Here is a 12,131-nt window from a genome sequence, read left to right as displayed (position 1 = left end):
TGTCCCCTCCGCAGAGGCTCCGGCGCGCGGGCTGCAGGTGAAGTGTGCGAGGTTTGAATTGCTAGTGGTCAGGGTGTTAGCGGGGCCTGGGAGCGGCGTCCGTGGAGCAGGGAGAGGCCTGAGCCTCGTGCTGAGCGGAGCGGGACCTCGCAGAGCTGCTCTGGGGGTGAGAGGCTCACACCGGTACTTGCTCTCTGTGTTTCAGCGCTGGTGAGTTGATGGTTGCTGAAGCTGCAGCGTCAAGTGGCACTAGATATGTTCCCCGTGGCTGTTGGTGGGCGACCCGAGGCAGATGTGCTCTGGTTTTGTGCCTATTGATTGCTATGTGCCCCTTGCTCTCTGATTTCCCATAGCATACTAATTAGTGACTATTTCCCTGTTTCGTGTGCTGGGGTGCTCTCCTTTCAGTGGGAAAACTAAAGCCCTTTAAGAAAGGCTGATACACTCCACAGCTAATGTGTTGGTCCAGGTGTTTCAGAGCTCATGCCAAGTGCAATGCTCTTCTTTTCAATCTGTTTTAATTAGGCTAGTGCTGCTGTCACAGAAGCAATTATTGTGTGGGGGTTTTTTTCCCTTGGAGCTAAAGTTTATTTTTCTGTAATCACATATATATAGCATGCAGGTTCAGAGACTTCCTCGTTATTTGCTGTCTTGCTAGGCTATAGTCAGTTGCTAAAATATGAACACAGTCTTCTATGCCAATTGAATTCTGGGCTCCATCCACAGGAGTGTGGCCAGTGAGTCAAGGGAGGTGATTCACTCCCTCTGCTCTCGTGAGACCCCACCTGGAATATTGTGTGCAGTTCTGGTGCCTTCAACATAAGAAGGACATGGAACTGTTGGAGCAAGTCCAGAGGAGACCACGAAGTTGCTAAGAGGACAGTAGCTCGTGGGCTCGGCTCCAGGGGAGCCAGGGAGGGAGTCTTTGTTAGGAGCTGCAGTGGGGTAACAAGTTCAAATTAAGGAGGGGAAGGAAATTTAGGCTAGATATTAGGATAGGTTTTTTTCCTGTGGGTATGGTCAGACACTGGCACAGGTTGCCCAGGGAGGTAGTGGATGCCCCAACCCTGGAGATGTTCAAAGCCAGATTAGATCAAGCCTTGAGCAGCCCAGTCTAGGGAGTCTTTGTTAGGAGCTGCAGTGGGGTAACAAGTTCAAATTAAGGAGGGGAAGGAAATTTAGGCTAGATATTAGGATAGGTTTTTTTCCTGTGGGTATGGTCAGACACTGGCACAGGTTGCCCAGGGAGGTAGTGGATGCCCCAACCCTGGAGATGTTCAAAGCCAGATTAGATCAAGCCTTGAGCAGCCCAGTCTGGTGAGGAGGTTGTCCCTGCCCATGGCAGGTGCATTGGAACTAGATGATCTGTAAGGTCCATTCCACCCCCTAGAATTCTATGCTTTCTGTAAAGCTTCTGGTTGATTTCATAGTGGCATATTTAATGTGGTGGTGTGTGTGAGAGCACACCCCTGTTGTCTGTTCAACATTTGAAAAGCAAACTATTAGTTGCCTTAAGACTGAAGAAACCATTCCAAATTTATCTGAAGATGTGCTCATGAAGTAAAATGTCCCATGAACTCTGGTGTTTAAGCATGTTCAAATGACCTGAATATTGCTGAATTGAGCAACAGCAAAACACGTACTCTGACTTACAGGAGAGAGGGATGTGGAAGCTTTCCAGTCTAAGACTCAGCCTTGCATAAAGAACCTGACCAAAGTTCCTCTTGAAACTTAGTGAATGATGCCTCTCTCTTTTCTTTTCTAAGGATATGTGAATAGCAGGAGAAACTGAAATGAAGGTGCTTACTAACCAGAGCAACAAGCAGAAGTTCACTGAGGAGTCATGTGAATGACTTGCAGATACCATCTTTTGTGCTCTGTGTAGGAGTGGTCAAACCTTGCCACATGCAGCTTGTTAGTACTTCCAGTGTCACTTGCCAACCATGTGGATTTTCTCTGGACTACACATTTTTTTTATTTTTTTTAGTACTGCTTCTTACAACTTGGAAGAAAATATTCTAGTCAGCAAAAAAATGGCTGTAGGTTCTAGGGAACAGTTGTGGAAGTTGGTATTTCGTGGAGGAATGTGTATTGGCTGCTGAGCGGGAAGTAGGCCCATACAGAGTGTTGATCCTTGGCACAGATAGAAGTCAGCCATCACTCACAGGTTCCGTCAGCTCCCCATGTTCCTGCTCTGTCAATCATTACACTAAGTCTTGCTTCAACAAAGATGAAGGTAGCAAGCACCTTAGCCTAGCGGGCTAGAAGTGCAGGCTGAGTGAGGCATTGAAAGAAATCCGGTGTCTGTTGAAGTTAAAGAATGTGGGCTGTGGGAAAGTGTGACTCTTGGCTGTGTGGAAGCTTTGGTACACAGAAAATACCTTAACAGGTATGGCTTCTCCTAACACAGAAAGTGGTTTGGATTTTTGTTTGTTTTTCCTTAAAGCAGCTACTCCTGAAAAAAAGGAACTTTGAAGGTGTTAGATTTGGGTTGCTTCCCTGGTAACTTGCACAAGGTCCTGTATTGTAAAGGGAGGGGAAGGAAGCAGTTTGCCACTGAACTTAATCTTTCAGTCCTGCTTTTGTTTGTGGTTCATTCTGTTTCTTGTTCTGAAGTTCATATGGCCAAACAACAAGTCTGTCGTGTGCTTGCTCAGGCATGCCTGTCTTCAGTTTTATTGTTACAAGGGCTGCAGAAATAACAGCATTGACAGCTCTTCTCTAAGAGTTAAAACTTCTGTGTGATATGCATGCAGAGTCCCCATTTGAAAACTTCCAAGTTCCCATAAAACCACAGCTGGAGCGTGTCATCAGACAGTGTAGTGGCTGTTTACTTACTTGGTTGCTCTGGATGTTTAGCTAGGCACTTTGAATTGCTGTCTGCAGAGATGCTGATCTCTTGTCAGTGACTGGGCAGGGGACGTACTCCTAACTCTGGCACTCTTGACCTGTGCTAAGGGTACGTGTCTGTGGTCAGCTGGGGGTATCTCTTCCCTCTGGGATCTAATGAGACACCTCCTCTTCAGTTGATTGAAGAGATTCTGCTTCCCTTCCCTGTGTATAAGAAGTGTTGCTGAACTCTTTCCAGGGCATGTGAAATGGCCGCAGATGACAAACGCTCTCCAACCTTGGACTCCACCAGTGATCTACCTCACTCTCCTAGTAGTCCTTCTCATCTCACTCACTTCAAACCTCTGACTCCTGACCAGGATGAGCCTCCTTTTAAATCAGCCTACAGTTCCTTTGTAAACCTCTTCCGCTTCAGCAAAGGTAAGTGCTGGGGCAGTGTGTGTGTGTGGATTGTGTGTGCCCTCTGCTCCTCCATAAACCTTTGAATAGAAGAGCATAACGTCAGATGGCTGATGCTGTGTCAGTTCTTTTGTGAGGGATGTTGCGTCTTGCTTTTGGGTGGCATAGCAGAGCTTTGGTATGAGAGAAGGTAGCTAGCATCTTGCAGCTACAAATCTCTGGCTGCTCATGAAGGTCAGAGACAAGCCAATTAGCAGATAGTGCTGTACGCATTCTTAGTTTGCCTTTGTGAACTTTTTTTGGGCTGAAAGTAGGAGTAATCCTCTGCCAGCCTATATGAGCAAAATGTGTGCTTGTCCTTCCACTGCAAGTTCTTACTTCCGACTTCCTCCATCCCTCACCTTCCTGTGCACCTTTTACCTTTAGCTGGATGACAGCTGAGCTGCAATAAAGTAGTGTAGTTACAGGAAGTTCACACAACTCACATGGCTTAAATGTTCCGCATCAAGAGGTCTGAAATGTCATAAAAGTTTTGTATATATATGTTTGATTTTGGCCTTTGTGCTGTATCTGTCATGAAACTCATTGTCAGTGTGTGAGCTCTTAAAAGAGCTATGTGAGGGGTTTTTTTGTTTCAAAGAAATATCGAGCAAAGAGTGGTGAATGAATGGACCTTGATTTTGTACAAAATCTCTGTATCTCTTTACTGGAGATGGCAGACCGGTCAGCTGCTTTTGTTTGGTCTGTTCATTATCCAGCTCTGCTAAGCATGCTTCTGCAGTGTTTGGGCTTGGGGAAAAAGGCCAAGATAGCTCTTTGTGTAAGCAAACTGATCTGTTCAGGCTCTTCTTGTGCAGAATGAAAAATAATTATTGGGTAAGACTGCTGTTAGTTTGCATACTAGGATAGCACCTGTCATTGCTAACTTACTGGAAGTAACATAAGATGTGGTCAACATTGGCTTCACTTGTTTGTTTCTGACAAATATTGCTGGAGTCAGCAAAGTCTTGTGTTGAGAGAATGGGAAAACAACCTTGAAACAACACATGAAATGGGGATGTTACTGGAATCAATGAGAACCTGCCTATACTTGATCTGCTGATGGAAATAAAAGGCTGTGGTAACTTTAATGTGACCTCAGTACTGGCTTCTAACATAACTGAAAAACTCTTTCCAGAGCAGAGCTGATAACCAAGTATAGTTATTCCATATATCAAGAATGAGTCATGTTTGCCAGTTTGAGTTTTTAGACACTTTTCACATTAGGAATATTTCTGAAATAGCCTGACCCTCGACAGACAAGTTCTACATACTGTTCTCTTTCCATGATTTGTATGGTACTTTTAAAACTAAAATTTAATGTATTCTGCTATGTTTAATCATGATCCAAAAAAACTGTTCGTGAGAGTTTTTTACCTTTAGTTTTACATGCACTACTGGTTTTCTTTATCATGTCTGAGCAGTTGGTTTCTTGCCTTTTGTCCACTCTAGATGATGGCAGGCTTTCCTCCCCGGCAGAGAGAGCAGAGCCAGGACAGAGTGATCCACAAGCATTGAGTGGTGGCTGGTCCAGTCCTCAGCATCCCACCAGGGCTCAGTCTCTGAGGTCACCAATTCCTTACAAAAAACAACTGACTGGTGAGCTGCAAAGAAGATCATCTACAGCCCTGGGTAATTTCAGCTCTTTGTGCTATAAGGGTATGTTCTATTAGCCAGTCTGGGATGTTTCAGGATGTGGTGGAAGGAAGTGAGCAAAGGTTCATTGACCATCTAGATCGATAGCAGAATTTAGCGTCAGGCTACACTGCTTCTGTTAGTGAGGTCACACTTTAACCTCAGAAATATGTTCCCTCCACTGTTCTTGATGTTCCAGCAAGACGTCTTGTTGTTGCGGCTCTGCTCTTTCAATTGGAAAACAATTTGGAGCAAAAGTGGCTGCCAAAACACATCCAAGATTTTAAAGCCACTTGAACCTTGATCCTGAAAATTACTGCTTTACCTTGAGACTACAGTTTGTTAACATCCACATGCAAAATGTAACTTTAGTTCTTAATCTGAATGGAGGGGATGTTTATGTCTTCAAAGGAGTTATAGATGTAGGTTTTTGCTTGTAGCTGTTTTGAGTAGACTTGAATAGGAAGTTCATTATTTTTAGTCTTACCTTACCTTACCTTGGAACTATTGCCGGATGCCATACTGAATCTTTTAGCTGGAATGGGAATCAAATGTGATTTCAAAGGTGGAACTGTGTAATGGCTTCATGAAGCTCTGGAAGAGCTAGGAAGTAGATTGCAAGTGTCCCACTTAAGATCTGGCTGGTTGCTGTCAGTTGTTTGTGATAGCCTTGAGGAAACTGCTAAGCTAGGTAACAATCCTATACAAGTATTTCCAAGAGTGTGATACACAGTACAAACAAATCAGATCTCAAATATTGTTAATGTGTATAGGATTTTTAGAAAGATGTCTACTCTTGGAGTCTTGGTAACCAGGCAAAAGTCCAGTGCAGATAACTAGTGTTTTTGTCTAAGCCATTTGCATTCTGTCTTAGTTGAACACATTCATCACCTTCCTCCTTGGCCTCTAGTACTGTTCTATTTAGTTGTTCCTGTCCCAACGAACCAGTTAAGGTAGGGGTTTGTTTTGTTTTGGGTTTTTTTTGTTGTTGGTTTGTTTGGGGTTTTAAGAAGAGCATTCTCAAATGTCCCAAGTACAGCCATGTGCTCTTGGCTGACATGCCAGCTTACTTCATTCTTAGTTACCTCTTGGATATCACTTGGAAATTGCCTGGGGATTAGAGATTAGAAACCTTTAGGTGAGGTATGCTGTTTGATACTCAGAAGGCAGAAATAATCTTGCTGTTTGACTTCTCTGGGATTAGGCAGCCAGGGAGATAGGACTTTGTTGAAGGTGTGGGGGGAGGAACTGTTGTTCTATTATTCCAACTCCTTTTCAGGACCTCCATTCATGTTACTGGATTTGGATGCAAGTATGCTTAGAAAAATGTGCTAATGAATCAGCCTGGAAAGAAGTAAAGTTAGACCAAGCAGGAATTCCTGGCTTTTTGAAGAGATTGCAGTGGTGCTGGATGCTGAGTGGCCTGACTCACTCTTGAGGATTTACCTTGGTGCTGTAACAAACATGAACTCTGTGTAATGCAAGTGTACTGCATTGGTGAGGAGATTTTGGGGGAGTTTTCTAGGCATCTCACTGTATGTGAAGAGGTGAAAAATACTTGCATTGTCCTTCTCCAAAAATCAGGCACTGTTGGGTTTTTTAAGCAAACTTTAGAAAATTGTTTGTTTCCTTCTTTTGCCTTAAAAGGTGCTGAATAATCAGGTCTTTGAAGATTTCTTACCACTGAGCAGAGGAGAATTTTACTTCTGCCATTGCAAATGGTGCTGGGCTGCACAAATAATCTTCTAATCTTCTATCTAATAGTGATAGAATGAAATTGCTCCTGAAGATGCTGACTTTCACCCCTCGTGTGTCCATTGGCTTGCACTGCCTGCACAGCAGATATTCTCATTGCTCAGGGACTATGCTGGCTGACGATTGCAAGTGCAGAACAACCTGGAGACGTGGTGGCTTTTGTAGGAAACTGTCTGGCATCATATGTAAGATTTCAATTGTGTGCTTCCCTTCAGGACTGCTTACACAAAAACATTATAATAGCACCTTACTGGCTTTTGTGAAAATAGGAGAAGCTGCTGGATGCCTGTCAGAGGTGCTCTGAGGGTTGTACAGCTGAAGAATCAGTGCTGAGATTCTGCAGTGACTCTGTGGCCTTCCTCTTGGGTAATCTGTTGCATCCTCATGTGCTGGAGTAGGGTACTGCAGAGCTGGTGTCACTTCTACAGTGGCAGTGGGCCCAGCTGGTTGTATTGGACTGCATGTGTCTGTGCTGTCAGATCAAGCTTTCAAGGTGCTGGATTGAACCAAAATAGTCTGATAATGAGACTACTGTCACTGAGATAACCTCACAGCTTGCAAATCCAGTTTAAAGAGAACTGGAAATGCTGACCAGTTGGAGAGGGAGCATTGGTAGTAAAACCATTTGTAGCTTGTTATCCTGTCATGCAGGGTAATGCTGTTAATGCTGGACTTGATTGTAGCAGGGAATGGGCAAGGAGCTTCGTAAAGGGTGGCCAATGATCATATGAGGCTAAGAAGGCCTGAGGAAAAGCTGTGGTGGTTAGTGGGAATCATATAGAGCATGAGTTAGTACCTGAACATCTTTTCTAATGTAAAAGACTTACAACATGAAAATGCATGTTGTAAAATGAAGTTAAGGACAGCTTTCATATTTTTCATGTCAGTACTTTGGCAGTGACTTGTGCATGATGTGATGTTTGAACTATGATCGTGAACTTGAATATGGAATTATATGCTTTGGCAGCAAATGACTAGAAAACAATTCATGTTGATTTGTATTAGCAAAACTGTGGTATTCCTGGCAGGGGTGTTTTTTTTTTGTTGAAACTGTGAAAGCTTTCTGTACCTGTTGTGTTAGTGTGTGATCAGCTGTAAACTGAAACTTGGAGTTAAGTTGAAGCAAAGGAGTTCTTGTAGTGTTTTTTACTTGTCATTCACTGTAAAATGAATGCTAAAATGCCATAGGGTCACAAGAGAAACTCTGGAAAAACGTATTTCTGTGATTCAGCAGATGTATAGGTTTTGCCAAGGATCAGGGACCATGAATACGTATAGGAAGGGTGAGAGCTACTGTTGAAATATGAGAACTTTTTTGTTTATTTCTTTTTTTCAGCTGTAGACATTAATTTTTAGCTTAAGAAGGATAAATAGAAATTAGTTAGAAATAGTCAAATTGGAAAACTGTATAGAGTTCCTCTGATGTATTGAGATTTTGTTCAGTAAACCTGTAGATGGAAAGGGAATGGAGAGAAGAAACACAACTGCTGCATAAACTGGTATTCCTGAAGTGAGTCCCACACTCATGTTCGTGTGTTACATTGAAGAGCTGAGATGTAGCAATGACAAGCAAAAGTTTGTGGAGTTGATCTAATTAAAGAACAGCTACTTAAAGTTTAAATAGCACTTACTTAAAATTTACTTTTGTTTTAAAAACTAATTTCCTGTATGTAACTTGAATTGTGGCTGATGAGGTATAGGGTTTTGGGTTTGGTTGGGTTTTGGGGGGAGTTTTTTTGGGTGGTGTGGATTTTTGTGTATGGGTTTGGCTTTTTATATCCTTTAGTAGCATATACTGCGTTTGCTGCTTCAGGAGCACTGAAAAGGCTTACCACTACTTAGTTATTAAGTATGGTTAACCCTCTTGGGATCAAATCAAAAGAAGATATGAAATCTCTTCAGAATTGCAACTGATGGCACTTGGGATGATGATGTAGGCAAAGCAAGAAAAATGCTCTTAGAATTTCTGTGTTTGTGGAACGGAACATGAGTTTTGCAGATGTAATGGTGAAATGAGGACATAGAGTTGCAATGCTGAGAACATATACATCTGTAATTCGTGTGTGCCTTAGCTGAGAAAATGGCAGTGGTATTTAGAATAATGCAGTTTGGATCAGGAGTAAGAGTTAACCTAAGACTGATGCATGTGAATTCGTTTGCAAGGATGGTGTTTTAGACACAGTATGTCCTGTACTGCAGGAATGATGTACAGTGTGTTTTTCCTCAGAAAGGGAGAAGGAAAAGAGCCAACTGAATTTTAGTCTGAGAATCAGCTTGTCTAGTACAAACAGGTTAGCTGTGTGCTGCCACTGCTGAGGGCATACTTGTTCTTATGTAGGTGACATCCTTTTGGCATTGTTTTATGTAACAAAAGGGCATTTAACTAGCAAGAGAATCAGTGTGGAGTTACCTGTGGTATTTCCTCAGTGCTGTGTATGTGTGTATTTTGGGGATCATTTGCCTGACAAGATTTGTAGCTAGTTAGGCAGGAGATCTGATAATAGTTCTTAAAATCGGAAGCAACATTCCTGGAAACAAGATACTCTTGAATGCAGAAGTTACAGAGGAAAGTCCAGGGAGTAAATGCAGCATAGATTTTGTGACAGAAGTAAGGAGAAGCCAAAGGTTTCTATGGCATTATCAATGTTTTCTTGAAATATGGAAGTCCCTTTAATCAGCCTAAAGTACTCAACTTGGTACTGTCTGAAAATCGATTTGTTTGATTTTTTTAAAACCCCGAAATTCCAAGCCACAGGAATGCGTTTGAGCGCCCTAGAATCTCTGAAAAATAAGAAAATCTCCTGTTGTGGATTCTTTATTGAACATAGCAGCTATGTGTGGGCTGAGTGACTAAAAATATCTACCAAGAGCCCGAAGAGGAGGCATGGAATCCCATGGTTTTAATCAGATTCCAGTGAGGGTTGTGGTCTGATCTCACACAAAGCAATAGTGTAGTCTCCTGCACGGCAGCAGTTAACACTCCTGTGCCAGCGCTGTCAGCCTTCCCGCTGACATCAGTGCTATCTCGGGCAGTAAACACAGCAGCCATGTCTGTTCTTCCCCGACTAAGCAAAATAAAACACTAGGCAGATGGAGAGCAACGAAGCTGGTAAGAAACTTTAAACTATTCAGAAAAGTTGTTGATGTAGAAAAGCGACTCTGAGAATGTTTAATTGTTTAAATAGAGCACTGTGTTTGCAAATCTTTCTGGAGAGAAGGATCTTGTTTGTAACTCGTATAGCAACGCATCTAAGTCATCTAGCGTTTTATAGGAAAGAAATAAGCTGCATTACTTTTTATGTAGGAGTCTCTTTGCTATAGTTAATCAAGAATGACTGTACAAGTTCTCAACAATTTTTTTCTTAGAAAAAAAAACCAAAAAAATCCTCAAAATGTGGACTTCTGGATGCATTTTATTGTGAGTTACTATTTTTAATAGAAACTGAGGAATTAAGTCCAGATATTTCCTGTAGTCATTTATAATAACTTCAAGTTAAGGCATCAACTTATACCACACCTAGAATAAATGTGACTATTATTGCAATTATTTTGTAAGTATTAAAATCCTAGAGGGCATTCTGAAATGAGACTTCAGTGCTTTGTAAAAGACAAGCTTCATATAGTAGATTGAAAATCACTTCTTTAAAAGATATTTTCATTCTCAGAGAACTTAAATTGCTTCTTGTAAACACAGAGGATGATGTGTCAGTCAAAGCAATATGTCAGAAGCCCCTTCTGGAGGAAAAGACTGCAAGGGGAAGATGTGATACACATTGTAACCTTGTAAAATGTATATGTGAATGTTTTTCCCTATAATGGGGTTTTGTATTGTGATGTAAATGCTATATCATGGAAGAAATGAATACTACTCTCCCTTCCTTTCCAGACAATCGAAGGAAAGTAGAACCAACTCTTGGAGGTCATGATCCTCGAACAGCAGTTCAGCTGAGAAGCCTCAGCACTGTTTTAAAACGCCTCAAAGAAATCATGGAGGGGAAGAGCCAGGTACTTCTTTTGAAGCATTTATGGGCCAAACTGTCTAGAAAATCAACTGTTTACTGGGCTTCTCTGAGCAAAAAAATCATGGGGATTTTTTTTCAGATGTTTGAAGGATGTGTGAACAAACTCAAAAAGCATTGTGTGAATGCAGGGGAAACAATTTCTTTTGATGCTGACTTTTGACTTGTCAAACATCTCTTGTATTGTGGGAGTGAATCATGGCAGTTACTTGGCTGCTTGTATTTGGGCCAGATGCTCTCATTTTAGACTCCTTCCCACTTATGTATTACCTAATCTAATATCACCTGATGGTTTGCTCCCTAGAAGGCTAACCATGGACAGGTGAAACACATTGTCTGTCTCAAATAGTAATGAGAATTCTGAGGATTAGTTAAACCTGCTACTTACTGTGGTAATGATTGGTCAGCAATTTTTTCTTGAAAGGCTTGCCCTGTTAATCAGTTTTGATTTAGCTAGATAAGTATCTGATGGTTGTTAGTGACTTGCTGATTTCACCTCCATCTGCTGAGTTGGACCATACCTTTAAGAGGAGGATCTAGTTGAGAAAAGAAGCCATAACTATTTATAAGTGATGGTATAAATAGCTGTGTCTGTGGGCAAGACATGAACAGGCAAAAGTATATTTAATTAAACTGATTGAGGAGGAGAAAGGCTTTTGGCTTGATAGGTTTTATAGGTAGACTTCGGGTAAACATACACTTAGCTTACAATGCTATTCTGCTTATAAAAATAACTTTGGTAGAAAGGACAATATTTTTGTGAGTGAAACAGAAGCCTTTCACTGCAGTAAGTGGAGCATTGAGTGTGGCCCCTACTAATACTTCAGTTTGTGGAAACTTCTGAAAGCCCTAGAGACATCTTTGATGCTATTGAAGAAGTGCTGAAACAGACAGAATGCAGCAGTAAACAAATATGCCTAGGTCTTTCTCAGAAAGCATTGGCAGCATGCTGACTTCTGTACAAATGGTAATCATAGAATCAACTGGGTTGGAAGAGACCTCAAGGATCATCAATGCATCACTGCCCTTGACTGCAGCCATGTCTTGCTTCAGTCACTCCAGGCAGCAGTTGCTTCCTACTGTGGACTTTGCCTGTCTCTACAGGAGAGCACTTTACTGTTGTAGAGAATGTGTGTCAGATTCTGGAAGGTGCTGTTCTAATCAGCCTCTGCTGCTAATGGGGGCCAGACTCCTGTTGGGAACCCTTCTCTGTAGGGCTGCTCTTGTCAGGAGTGTTGGCTCTGACTTGAGGAAGGTAGAGAGCTGAGAGGTGTCACCGGCAGTGGCTGAGTTTCTAGACACCTAGTCATGTGCTAGTGGTGCAGAGGCTCTGCTTGAAACATCTACTCTCTCTGTGGTAGAACCAGAGACTTGGCTTACCATGCAGAGCTGTGGAAAAACTGTTAATTGGCATATCCTGTAGCTTTGCGGAAG

At 42.1% G+C, this 12,131-nt stretch overlaps 1 protein-coding gene across 2 annotated transcripts in view; it reads left to right on the top strand.

The window, feature by feature from the left end:
* The first annotated feature begins 3,098 nt into the window (after positions 1–3,098).
* The window catches only part of LOC103804250 (1-phosphatidylinositol 3-phosphate 5-kinase-like), a 41,239-nt gene continuing 32,206 nt past the window's right edge, over positions 3,099–12,131 (top strand). For both annotated transcript variants that reach the window (XM_009076851.1, XM_009076850.1), the window contains exons 1-3: positions 3,099–3,270; positions 4,768–4,920; positions 10,565–10,683. In XM_009076851.1, coding sequence (XP_009075099.1) covers positions 3,099–3,270; positions 4,768–4,920; positions 10,565–10,683 — 444 coding nt within the window. The remainder of the gene's footprint in view (positions 3,271–4,767; positions 4,921–10,564; positions 10,684–12,131) is intronic.

This window comes from Acanthisitta chloris, unplaced genomic scaffold (genome assembly GCF_000695815.1).
Source record: "Acanthisitta chloris isolate BGI_N310 unplaced genomic scaffold, ASM69581v1 scaffold44646, whole genome shotgun sequence".
Classification (NCBI taxonomy): domain Eukaryota; kingdom Metazoa; phylum Chordata; class Aves; order Passeriformes; family Acanthisittidae; genus Acanthisitta; species Acanthisitta chloris.
This window is presented reverse-complemented; position numbering and strand designations above follow the sequence as displayed.